The sequence below is a fragment of the Natator depressus genome, chromosome 2 (genome assembly GCF_965152275.1).
Source record: "Natator depressus isolate rNatDep1 chromosome 2, rNatDep2.hap1, whole genome shotgun sequence".
Taxonomy (NCBI): Eukaryota; Metazoa; Chordata; order Testudines; family Cheloniidae; genus Natator; species Natator depressus.
Window position 1 is genome coordinate 75,167,308 of NC_134235.1, and position 13,959 is coordinate 75,181,266.

The 13,959-nt window shown below is 43.1% G+C and overlaps 1 protein-coding gene across 1 annotated transcript; it reads left to right on the forward strand.

Annotated features, from left to right (window-relative positions):
* The first annotated feature begins 6,482 nt into the window (after positions 1–6,482).
* Positions 6,483–13,385, forward strand: LOC141981438 (uncharacterized). Its single transcript, XM_074943111.1, has 3 exons — positions 6,483–6,548; positions 7,596–9,533; positions 13,061–13,385. The coding sequence occupies exon 2, from the start codon at positions 7,628–7,630 to the stop codon at positions 8,606–8,608; it is 981 nt and encodes a 326-aa protein (XP_074799212.1). The 5' UTR covers positions 6,483–6,548; positions 7,596–7,627; the 3' UTR covers positions 8,609–9,533; positions 13,061–13,385.
* The last annotated feature ends 574 nt before the right edge of the window (positions 13,386–13,959 follow it).

Genomic DNA, 13,959 nt, shown 5'->3' on the forward strand with positions numbered 1-13,959 from the left:
CTGGGTCCAGTTGGCTTTCCTCCATTCCCTTGGGTATGAGTACTTTTTCTAGTCTATCCTCCTAGGCTTTCTCAGATCTACCTGAACATCCTGCCAGCATTCCAGAAGGAATCATCCTCTCAGAGACTTCCAGACTCCCTGATGCAGCTGAAGTTCTTTTCACTGAATAATTGACTGTGGGATTTCTTACACTCCTAAATGTACCAGGCCAATATTGGTCACTTAACCACTGGCTGGAGTAGTTACAGGGTTACAGTGGTCTTTTGGAATGAGGCACCCTGTCCTCCCTCCTGCAGAAGGGCCCCTGTGTGGGCCAGTATGAAGATGAGATGGGGCTCACCTCTTCCTTGTTCTGCTCCATTCCATTTGGTGTATGGTGCACTGTTGCGGTGCCCTGAGGAAGCAGACGGTAAGTTCCCAGGTGTGCATGGACAGCAAATGTGACAGGTCCTTGCATTGGTCGCAAAGAGGAGGAGGCTCACCATGTGTTGCCCCAGTGCACCTGTGTAAGCATCTGCCACAGTCTGGCCCAGAGACATCAGAGACAAGCTCTTGGAGAATACTTAGATTGGGTTGGGTGCTTATTTCAAGCCTATTTAGTAGGAAGCAATTACTGGGACTACATATGGAAACCAAGAATTTGTGCAAGCAAATGGCCATTTTAGGTATTTAATTACACTTCTACAAACATACAATTTGTACTTACAATTGTTCACACATCATTATGCACATAATTGTGTTTTCATTATTTGTGTATGATCATAACCTTTTGAAAATCAGGCCATTTGTGTTTGGGTCTTTGTACTTTGAATTTTCAAGATTCTAATAATCTTCTAATTACACTTGATTGTGGTGGAGAGAAACTTATCTTCTCCTTGCAAAGTTTCTATTTCTATTACTATTCATTTTATTTAAAGCTTCTTCTGACATCTGTCTTAAAATCTTTGTTCCTTGTGGTGTATATGAAAATATATTTATATTTTATAGGGACTTAAGTCCTTTTCATCATTACATCTGGATCAAAGTTGGTTGGACATCTTCAAAGGTCTTGAGATAAGACCTTTTTTATAGACAAGAGACCTGGGAACTTTTTGGAATAAAGACCTTAGTGACATTACCTCATGTCAATTTACAAAGACTGTTGATTATTCACAAAACAATTGTCACTATTCCTTTCAAATAAAATATTTCATATTTAATTATTATATAATGTATTGCTAATTTATTAATTAATTGAAAATTTACCTGTCCTTAAAATAAAAGATAACCATATGTATTCTCTCTTGCCACTTCTTGTCCATCCCAGGAGTTGAATAAATTTACTAGTATAGTGGAGACACTTCAACATAACAGTTTGATTAATGGGTCTTTTTCTGTTATGGGTTGTCCCATGTAAAACTGAATCACAGAAGAAAAATAGAGATAGAAAAGACACATTGCGGCCTCTAGCCCATTCCCTACCAGAAAAGGCTGGTTCTAAATGCTATGGCAAGATCCTCAGCAAGTGTAAAATGTCATAGCTCTACAGAAGTCAATGGAACTACAAAAATATATGCCAGATGAGTGGCTTGTCCTGTATATTTTAACCAAGAAGAAATGTTCTAAAAACAGGGTACTGCATTTAATGTACATTATGTATTATACTATTTCTGTAATTTATTTGCATGTCATATGACAAGTATAAAAATCGAAAGTAATTTTCACTTTATTCAAAGTATATATTATTCCATTTATTATGCTCTCACTTATTGTTCTTGTTCTTGATGTATTTTAACTAAGGAAACTGTCTTTGGGAAAATGCTTACTTAAACCACTAGTCTCATATTATTTTCTTTATGTGTATGATATTTTGGACAAAATAGCTTCACTCCTCAGCCAGAAGAAAGCTAAAAATGAGCCCCTTCCTGTCACCTATGTGCCTTTAATATACTGGACAAAGTATGGGCAACACAGAGTGAGAAGGTGCCAGCAGAAGCTTAGGAAGGCACAATCCCTCCCCAGTTGCCTTCCGCATGTCTCCCCTCTCATTTGGTGCAATGTGTGTATCACAAACCCACACTCTCACAAGCTATTGTTGTGTCTGGTGGCTAGACACTAAGACTTAGACAACTAGCAGTTACCCACCACTTGACTGAATTTACATGATATTTGGGCTTGGCAGAATTTAATTTTTTTTTATAATTTTGACAGATTATATCAATGTTTATTTTTAAGCTTTTTTCTATTTTTATCTATTAAAATTGTCATAATTATGGGAAATTATGAGGGGATTAGACAATAATAATTTAATGACAGACATTGAGATTCAAAAACTTAAAGCTTTATAACCATTAAGGTAGAAAATGTTAACATCAAAAGTCAAAAATATACAAATTAAATATCCCCAAATCCAACTTTAAAGTTATCAAGGAGCCATTTTTTAAAAATGTTGCCTATCTATAAATTTCAATTATTATTGATGGAAATATTTTAGTGTGTTTGTGTTTATATGGTGAAATCAACATTTACCAATAAAAATCTAATCCTTCCCAACCTAATTATATTCATCTCCCTCTCTTTCTCATGTTTCCCAACTCCCATTGCTGTCAAAAATTGAAATTGGACTTTGAGAATGAGTTGGTTGCTTTTCTGCTAATAATAAACAGAAAAAACTGGCACCGGCCCAAATATCCATCTTCCAATGTGTGTGAAACAAACCCAAACATTTTGAAAGGTCAAGACAAGTTCAGACAGAGATGGGGATAAATGCCCAAATTTTATTATCAAAATTTATTGGTAATTTAGAAAATCCTCACCTAGACTCCCTTTGACTCAGTGACTATAATATACACAATGAAGCTGTATAAAAACAAACAAAGACTAGAAAACAGAAAACGTCCTTTTTATTGTTAAATATAAATGGATGAATCAAGAGAAAGAATTGTCAGTTCATTAGTTAGTTACCAGCTGCCAATTTCTCAAGGATATGATAGCGTGCATACAATTATTCTGCAAACAGCATAAATGAATGAAAGCAATGAGAACTCAGAGGTGTAGCTTTACAGTACACTGAGTATTGAGTCACACCCAAGAAAACATGCAGCCACCTTGGAAACCGATAAACAGTTTCTGTACTTTACACACACAAAGTGATAACCCAGGGTAGCTGCCAGGACGCTTCTCTGACTATTGCAGTAGCATGCATGGAAACTGAAAATCTGACAAAGTGATTTCAAAATTACCTTGTACAAACCATAAGAACATTTCTGTCAAGCACTAAGATTCGTTTGGTAGTTCAGTAAAATTACACATCCTGTTAGGAACCCATCCCCATTGGTCCTCCATGCAGTCCCCCATGAAGTCTAAGAATACACAGATCAATAATCGCTTTACCCTAACTCCTCTGAACTGTGGTTCTGTGTGTAATATTGTGCTTACCTTTCATTAGTCAGAGGAAAGCTGTTGGGGCAGAGAACCTCTCATTATATAGGCTTCATAGATTTATAGATTCTAAGGCCAGAAGGGACCATTGTGATCATCTACTCTGACCTCTTGCATAATACAGGCCATAGAACTTCCCTCAACTAATTCCTCCTTGACATTCTTGATAAACATCTCATCTTGATTTAAAAATTGCCAGTGGAAGAGAATCCTGCCTTTGATACTGACATTTCCTAGGTGATAGCACTCACTTGGTACCAGTTGACTGCTCAGAACATAGATTGTAAAGCACTGTGTAAAGAATAATGACGAACAACATATAATAAAACTTTCAGGGGAAGCATTACTAAAGGGTGTCCCAGAAGAGAATACATCTGTTTTCTTCAAGTGAGACACTTTTCTGCCATAAAATTAATGCAGGCGCAACTGGCAAAAATAGAGGTTGAATTATTCTGATGGTCAAGAAGTGTTCAAAGAAAAAATAAAGAAGATGCTGAATATAGTTAGGGGTCAAGCCTGGGAATTAGGGTATTTTGAAATAAGATTAAAAGACAGATGTGAACTACCATTGCTATTAATATTATTGCTTCTTGTGTAGAACAGAAGTTCTCAAACTGGGGGGCGTGGAATGTCTTCTGGGGGAGAGCATAAGAAGCAGCTGCCCAGCTCTGAAGGCAGAGTGGCAACTACTGGCCAGGTGCCCAGGTCTAAAGGCAGTGCTGTCACCACCACCAGCGTAGAAGTAAGGGTGACATGGTATGATACAGCCACCCTTATTTCTGTGCTGCTGGTGGTGCTGTTTTCAGAGCTGGGCACTTGGCCAGCAGCTGCTGTTCTCCAACCACCCAGCTCTGAAGGCAAAGTGGTATACATACCAGTATATGTACTTGGATGGCAGAATGAGAGGGGGTTTAAACTACTTCATATTCAAAGAAGGGGGGTGTGATCAAATAAGTTTGAGAACCACTAGTAGAGAAAACGTACAGTTTATAAAATAATCAAATCTCCCTTTTCTAAACAGCTGCCAGAAAAGCTAAGAGAAAGGTAGTGTCTCAAACTGACACTACTGGTATAACAGGATTTAGGAAACAGCTGAGGGAGAAAGTGACATATCTATATGGTAGTAGTGAGCATGGTTCTCCTCCCTGTATGGAGAGAGTTAAGAAAGCAAAAGGAAGCCAGTCAAGTTTTCAAATGCCTACATTTGCAATCATATTTCTCTCAGCTGTATTAAGCATATTCCAAACACATGGATTTACAGTTGAAGTAGCTCTTTTATTTGTCCTCGTCAGCTGGGAAGATGGATATATCGTGCACAAAGGATCAGTTTCCTTTTTTAAAAAAGCACCCGAAAAAGGAAACCATTTCCATCCCATCCCATTGAATACAAAGGGGCAGGGATGGAGGGCTCCTGACCTAGTCTTTAGAAATGATGGAGGAGCATCTTACCCTCATAAAATGTATATAGGTGAGAGCATGTGCACAGCAAGTGCTTGTAAGGCCATTTTGAAAGCTTTCCACAATTTGGAAGGGGAGGAGGAAAGAGTTTTGGGCAGAGGAACAAGAAGAACTAAAAACCATCCAAACAACCAAAAAAAGAAAACAAAATCATCATCAGCAACGAGGAGATGGATAGCTGCACAGCAGCAACAGTGAGTGTCCAGCCACCACCATGAGTGGTTCCTGAAGCGTGGTATGTTCTTGGTCATTCAGCTGTGTGCTTGGAACTCCACCAGGCAGCGAGAAGGGGAATGAATGATCAGTTCAAGCAGATGCATACTGCTACCCAAAGGTCAGGTGGCACCCAAAGGTATACACTGTTAAAGAGAGGGTATCTTGGGTCACCAGAGAATGGCAACACAAAGTGAAGGGGGGCAAGCAGTAATTGTGGCAACAGAGGAGGAATGAGGGGGGTCACAGTAGAAGGTAGATGGAGTGGATGAGGACCTATATCCTGCCTTTGATGCCAACATCTCCCATGTGACAGCAGTCACTTGGCTCTAATAGATTGCTCTATAGACCATAAGGGAGCAGGAATTTGAGCATAGAGAGAAGGTAACTGAGGAGGACATATGGGTGTTGGTGGTGTAGAAACAAATGCTGGAGGTAGGCTAGAATGTGCTGTGACAGCATTGGGACACCATGCAGGAGGACGCTGCAGTGGCTGTGGTGAGGATACGTTGATCCTGCAACCTTCTTCTGCACTTGTTGCTTTGCTGGATCCAACTGGTGCTCTTGCCTCAGCACAGGCATATCAGGTAAGTTACACAGGGTTGATCAGTGGTATCCTGAAAAATTCTCTCAAATCCCATGATTTCATTCTCACCTTCTATTTACCACATGCTGTACCCTGGTCTTCCACTGCTCGTGGTTGTTTGCATGCACCAGTACAGGCAGCAATATGGATATGTCCAGTATTCGTATTAGTCACTGCCACCTTTTATTAATCTAATAGTACCAACTTCTTCCCCTCAATCCGCTTTTCTTTGCGATGCTCTGGGAGTTTGATGTCAGCAACATACTATGGTAAACACCTATTCTCTGCTCACTACCACCACTGCCCTAGGTTGCTATACAGGACTTTAAAGCCACAAGGGACCATTATAATCATCTAGTCTGACCTCCTGCATAAAACAGGCCATAGCTTCTGTTTCAGCTACAGTTATCTTTTAGAAAGACATCCAGTCTTGATGTAAAAGACTTCAAGTGATGTCAGCTTGAACACATCCTCTGGTAAGTTGTTTAATATGAATTACCCTCCCTGTTAAAAATTTGCATCATGGTTCCCATTTGAATTTGTCTAGCTTCCTCTTCCAATCATTGCCTCTTGTTATGTCTTCATCTGCGAGATTAAAGAGCCTGTAATATCAAATACTTTCTATTTGTGTGTCATAAATATAAAGGGAAGGGTAAACACCTTTAAAATCCCTCCTGGCCAAAGGAAAAACCCTTTCACCTGTAAAGGGTTAAGAAGCTAGGATAACCTCGCTGGCACCTGACCAAAATGACCAATGACGAGACAAGATACTTTCAAAGCTGGGGCAGGCGGGGGGAGGGGGAACAAAGGTTCTCTCTGTCTGTGTGATGCTTTTGCCGGGAACAGAAAAGGAATGGAGTCTTAGAACTTAGTAAGTAATCTAGCTAGATATGCGTTAGATTCTGTTTTGTTTAAATGGCTGATAAAATAAGTTGTGCTGAATGGAATGTATATTCCTGTTTTTGTGTCTTTTTGTAACTTAAGGTTTTGCCTAGAGGGATTCTCTATGTTTTGAATCTGATTACCCTGTAAGGTATTTACCATCCTGATTTTACAGAGGTGATTCTTTTACTTTTTCTTCAATTAAAATTCTTCTTTTAAGAACCTGATTGCTTTTTCATTGTTCTTAAGATCCAAGGGTTTGGGTCTGTGTTCACCTATGCAAATTGGTGAGGATTTTTATCAAGCCTTCCCCAGAAAAGGGGGTGTAGGGTTTGGGAGGATTTTGGGGGGGGGGAAGGGGAAGACGTTTCCAAGCGGACTCTTTCCCTGTTACATATTTGTTAGATGCTTGGTGGTGGCAGCAATAAAGTCCAAGGGCAAAAGGTAAAATAGTTTGTACCTTGGGGAAGTTTTAACCTAAGCTGGTAAAAATAAGCTTAGGGGGTTTTTCATGCAGGTCCCCATATCTGTACCCTAGAGTTCAGAGTGGGGAAGGAACCTTGACATGGTGGCAAAGCGGTAGGATTAACTTGAAATCATTTTGAGATCAAGTTGAGATTTTTTGAACAAGAAGCACAGATTTTAAAAAGGAAATTTTTTTTCCTTTGGGCTTCTGGAAAGCTGGTTTTCAGCTGAAAGCAGTTAGAGGTTTTTTTTGTCTCTGCTTGGGGGCCAGAGCAGAGACAAAAGGGAATTGTCTTTTGTGAGCTGGAGTTTTCTCTACCTAAAGGCAGGGTAGTTAACCTCCTGCAGGGAAATTCACAAGTCTTCACAGACCTGAAGAAGTTGTTTTTTTTTTACCTAAGAGCAACTAGAGGGGTTTTCTGTCTATTTGCCTGGAGACAAAGGTGTTAGGGTTTTTTTAAAGGATTTTTCTGTAGGCTGACAATCACTATCAGAGAACATAGGTATCCGGTTACAGCACAGCAAAATTTTACAGGCCAAGTTCTTTGTTTGTTTTATTTCTAACTCTCAGGTGTAAAGTTAGTTAAAAACAGAGAGGCAAACATGACAGAGCCCAAAGCAGAAACAGCCAAAGAAGCTGCCCACAGGAGAGCTATGGAGTCAAAGGAAAAAGAAATGGAGGAAAAGGAAAAAGCCGAAGAGGCTGCCCACAGGACAGCTATAGAGACAAAGGAAAAAGAATGGAAGCATGCTGAGGAGGAAAGGGAGGCTGCCCACAGGAGAGCTATGGAGGAAAGGGAAAAAGAAATGAAGCATACACTGGAGATGGAGAAGGCAAAGGCTCAGCAGAATAGCAATCCTTCTCCAGGTACCGCTTCACATCCCAGGAAGTTCTCCACCTACAAGGCAGGCGATGATACCGAGGCCTTCTTAGAAAACTTTGAAAGGGCCTGCCTTGGGTACAGCATCTCTACAGACCAATACATGGTAGAGCTGAGGCCGCAGCTCAGTGGACCCTTAGCTGAGGTGGCGGCTGAAATGCCTAAGGAACACATGAACAAGTATGAACTGTTTAAAACCAAGGCAAGAGTCAGAATGGGGCTAACACCCGAGCATTCCCGTCTGCGGTTCAGAGCCCTAAGGTGGAAACCAGACACGTCATTTACCCGACATGCCCACCACATTGTGAAACTTTGGGATGCCCGGATATCAGCAGCAAGTGTTAAATCTCCAGAAGATTTGCCCTTCCTAATGCAAATGGAGCAGTTCTTAGAGGGTGTTCCTGAGGAAATAGAAAGATACATCCTAGATGGGAAGCCCAAAACTGTAATTGAGGCAGGGGAGATTGGAGCCAAATGGGTGGAGGTGGCAGAAAAGAAAAAAACTGGTCGCAGTTGGAGCGGATACCAGAAGGGACAACCTCAGACCACACCCTACTACCGGGGCAGCCCAAGGCCCCAACTACCCCCCAAGGAACCCTCCAGACACCTTATTGTCCCTCCACACCGTTCTCCAGCAACCCACCTTGCCCCAGTGACCCGTCAGCTGGATGATGTTTTAAATGTAACGAGCCGGGGCATGTAAAGGCCAACTGCCCCAAGAACCCCAACAGATTACAGTTCATTGCATTGGAATCACACCAGAGGTCCTCAGGCCCAGATGCCTCCCAGATACCCTCAAAGCGGAGGGAAACTGTGAGTGTGGGTGGGAAGAAGGTCACCGCGTGGAGGGACACCGGAGCACAAGTGTCGGCTATCCATGCATCCTTTGTGGACCCATATTTAATCGACCCAGAGATCCAAGTGACAATTCAACCCTTCAAGTCCAATTCTTTCAATTTGCCTACAGCCAAGTTGCCTGTCCAGTACAAGGGCTGGTCAGGAACGTGGACTTTTGCAGTCTATGATGATTATCCCACCCCCATGCTGTTGGGGGAAGACTTGGCCAATCATGTGAAGCTAGCCAAGAGGGTGGGAAGGGTCACCCGCAGCCAGGCTAAACAAGCCGTCACGCCTAGCTCTGTTCCAGAAACTTCTACCAGGACCTGGTCAGAGGTGATGGACCCGGACCCCAGACCAACGTCTGCAACAGCAGTAGTGGATCCAGTCCCAGAGACCCAGACAGAGCCAGTCCCAGAACCGGAACCGGCAGAACAACCAGCACCAGACCCATTGCCAGCACTGAATCCAGTACTTGCAACCCCAACACCAGAGGGCCCCACCAAACCTGAACCAGCAGCAGCCAATAACCCTACGCCAGAGTCTCAGCCGGAGCCTGAACCCCAACATAGTGCACCAGCGGAGAGCGGTTCACAATCAACGGAAACAGCCCCATCCCCTACATCGCTCCCAGAGGGACCAAGCCTCGGTCCACAATCCAATGAGGAACTGATGTCTCCAGCATCAAGGGAACAGTTCCAGACCGAACAGGAAGCAGATGAAAGCCTCCAGAGAGCTTGGACGGTGGCACGGAGCAACCCACCGCCTCTCAGCTCTTCTAATCGATCCAGGTTTGTTGTAGAAAGAGGACTTTTATACAAGGAAACTCTTTCTGGTGGACACCAGGAAGACTGGCATCCTCAGAGACAGTTGGTAGTTCCAACTAAGTACAGGGCCAAGCTCTTGAGCTTAGCCCACGATCATCCTAGTGGCCATGCTGGGGTGAACAGGACCAAAGACCGTTTGGGGAGGTCATTCCACTGGGAGGGAATGGGCAAGGATGTTTCTACCTATGTTCGGTCTTGTGAGGTATGCCAAAAAGTGGGAAAACCCCAAGACCAGGTCAAAGCCCCTCTCCAGCCACTCCCCATCACTGAAGTTCCATTTCAGCGAGTAGTGTGGATATAGTGGGTCCTCTTCTGAAAAAGACACCCAGAGGAAAGCAGTACAAACTAACTTTCATGGATTTTGCCACCCGATGGCTGGAAGCAGTAGCTCTAAGCAACACCAGGGCTAAAAGTGTGTGCCAGGCACTAGCAGACATTTTTGCCAGGGTAGGTTGGCCCTCTGACATCCTCACAGATGCAAGAACTAATTTCCTGGCAAGAACTATGGAAAGCCTTTGGGAAGCTCATGGGGTGAACCACTTGGTTGCCACCCCTTACCATCATCAAACAAATGGCCTGGTGGAGAAATTTAATGGGACTTTGGGGGCCATGATACGCAAATTCGTTAATGAGCACTCCAATGACTGGGACCTAGTGTTGCAGTGGTTGCTCTTTGCCTACAGAGCTGTACCACATCCCAGTTTAGGGTTTTCACCATTTGAACTTGTATATGGCCGTGAGGTTAAGGGGCCATTACAGTTGGTGAAGCAGCAATGGGAGGGGTTTACACCTTGACCAGGAACTAACATTCTGGACTTTGTAACAAACCTACAAAACACCCTCCGAACCTCTTTAGCCCTTGCTAAAGAAAACCTAAAAGATGCTCAAAAAGAGCAAAAAGCCTGCTATGATAAACATGCCAGAGAGTGTTCCTTCAAAGTAGGAGACCAGGTTACGGTCTTAAAGGCGCTCCAGGCCCATAAAATGGAAGCGTCATTGGAAGGGCCATTCACGGTTCAGGAGCACCTGTGAGCTATTACTTATCTCATAGCATTCCCCACCTCCAACCGAAAGCCTAAGGTGTACCATATTAATTCTCTAAAGCCCTTTTATTCCAGAGAATTAAAGGTTTGTCAGTTTACAGCCCAGGGAGGAGATGACGCTGAGTGGCCTGAAGGTGTCTACTACGAAGGGAAAAGTGCTGGTGGCGTGGAAGAGGTGAACCTCTCCATGACCCTTGGGCATATGCAGCGACAGCAGATCAAGGAGCTGTGCACTAGCTATGCGCCGACATTCTTAGCCACTTCAGGACTGACTGAATGGGCATACCACTCCATTGACACAGGTGATGCTCACCCAATTAAAGTCCAACCTTACCGGGTGTCTCCTCAAGCTAAAACTGCTATAGAATGGGAGATCCAGGATATGCTACAGATGGGGGTAATCTGCCCCTCTGGCAGTGCATAGGCATCTTTAGTGCTTCTAGTTCCCAAACCAGATGGGGAGATACGTTTTTGCGTGGACTACCGTAAGCTAAATGCTGTAACTCGCCCAGACAACTATCCAATGCCACGCACAGATGAACTATTAGAGAAACTGGGACGGGCCCAGTTCATCTCTACCTTGGACTTAACCAAGGGGTACTGGCAGGTATCGCTAGATGAATCCACCAAGGAAAGGTCAGCCTTCACCACACATAGATTCATAGATATTTAGGTCAGAAGGGACCATTATGATCATCTAGTCTGACCTCCTGCACAACGCAGGCCACAGAATTTCACCCACCACTCCTGCAAAAAACCTCACACCTATATCTGTGCTATTGAAGTCCTCAAATCGTAGTTTAAAGACTTCAAAGAGCAGAGAATCCTCCAGCAAGTGACCCGTGCCCCATGCTACAGAGGAAGGTGAAAAACCTCCAGGGCCTCTTCCAATCTGCCCTGGAGGAAAATTCCTTCGCGACCCCAAATATGGCGATCAGCTAAACCCTGAGCATATGGGCAAGACTCATCAGCCAGATACTACAGAAAATTCTTTCCTGGGTAACTCAGATCCCACTCCATCTAATATCCCATCACAGGCCATTGGGCCTATTTACCATGAATATTTAATTACCAAAACCATGTTATCCCATCATACCATCTCCTCCATAAACTTATCAAGTTTAATCTTAAAGCCAGATAGATCTTTTGCCCCCACTGCTTCCCTTAGAAGGCTATTCCAAAACTTCACTCCTCTGATGGTTAGAAACCTTCGTCTAATTTCTAGTCTAAATTTCTTGGTGGCCAGTTTATATCCATTTGTTCTTGTGTCCACATTGGTACTGAGCTTAAATAATTCCTTTCCCTCTCAGGTATTTATCCCTCTGATATATTTATAGAGAGCAATCATATCTCCCCTCAACCTTCTTTTAGTTAAGCTAAACAAGCCAAGCTCCTTGAGTCTCCTTTCATAAGACATGTCGGGCTGTATGAATTTAATGTACTCCCTTTCGGGCTGCGGAATGCACCCGCCACCTTCCAAAGACTTGTAGATGGTCTCCTAGCGGGATTAGGAGAATATGCAGTTGTCTACCTTGACGATGTGGCCGTATTTTTGGATTCCTGGGCAGAACACCTGGAACATCTACAAAAAGTCTTTGAGCACATAAGGGAGGCAGGACTAACTGTTAAGGCTAAGAAGTGTCAAATAGGCCAAAACAGAGTGACTTACCTTGGACACCAGGTGGGTCAAGGAACTATCAACTCCCTACAGGCCAAAGTGGATACTATCCAAAAGTGGTCTGTCCCAAAGTTAAAGAAACAGGTCCAATCCTTTTTAGGGTTGGCCAGATATTACAAGCGATTTGTACCGCAATACAGCCAAATCACTGCCCCACTGACAGACCTAACCAAAAAGAAACAGCCAAATGCCATTCAGTGGACCAAAGCGTGTCAGAAGGCCTTTAACCAGCTTAAAGCGACACTCATGTCTGACCCTGTACTAAGGGCCCCAGACTTTGACAAACCATTCCTAGTAACCACAGATGCGTCCGAGCATGGTGTGGGAGCAGTTTTAATGCAGGAAGGACCAGATCAAGAATTCCACCCTGTAGTGTTTCTCAGCAAGAAGCTGTCTGAAAGGGAAAGCAACTGGTCAGTAAGTGAAAAAGAATGTTACGCCATTGTCTACGCTCTGGAAAAGCTATGCCCATATGTTTGGGGACGGCGTTGTCACATGCAAACTGACCATGCTGCGCTACAGTGGCTTCATACCACCATGGGAAATAACAAAAAACTTATTTGGTGGAGTTTAGCTCTCCAAGATTTTGATTTCGACATCCAACACATCTCAGGAGCTTCTAACAAAGTGGCTGATGCACTCTCCCATAAAAGTTTCCCAGAATCAACTGGTTAAAATTGTCCTTGAGATGTGGAAAATATTGTTAGTCTTTATATACTTGGTAGTATATTTAGAGGTGCATGTGTCTTATTAACTCTGTTTTCTCCTAGAGCTCCAGGAAGAAATCACAGCCAGCGTTTCACTCTATCTGTGATTTGGGGGGGGCATGTCATCCCACCTGGCCAGAGGAAAAACCCTTTCACCTGTAAAGGGTTAAGAAGGTAGGATAACCTCGCTGGCTCCTGATCAAAATGACCAATGAGGAGACAAGATACTTTCAAAGCTGGAGGGGGGGAGAAACAAAGGTTCTCTCTGTCTGTGTGATGCTTTTGCCGGGAACAGAAAAGGAATGGAGTCTTAGAACTTAGTAAGTAATCTAGCTAGATATGCGTTAGATTCTGTTTTGTTTAAATGGCTGATAAAATAAGTTGTGCTGAATGGAATGTATATTCCTGTTTTTGTGTCTTTTTGTAACTTAAGGTTTTGCCTAGAGGGATTCTCTATGTTTTGAATCTGATTACCCTGTAAGGTATTTACCATCCTGATTTTACAGAGGTGATTCTTTTACTTTTTCTTCAATTAAAATTCTTCTTTTAAGAACCTGATTGCTTTTTCATTGTTCTTAAGATCCAAGGGTTTGGGTCTGTGTTCACCTATGCAAATTGGTGAGGATTTTTATCAAGCCTTCCCCAGAAAAGGGGGTGTAGGGTTTGGGAGGATTTTTTGGGGGTAGGGGGAAGTGAAGACGTTTCCAAGCGGACTCTTTCCCTGTTATATATTTGTTAGATGCTTGGTGGTGGCAGCAATAAAGTCCAAGGGCAAAAGGTAAAATAGTTTGTACCTTGGGGAAGTTTTAACCTAAGCTGGTAAAAATAAGCTTAGGGGGTTTTTCATGCAGGTCCCCACATCTGTACTCCAGAGTTCAGAGTGGGGAAGGAACCTTGACATTGTGTAACTTACAGACTATGAAAAATACTTAGGCTCTCCTGCTCTTCAGGAACAACTGTCA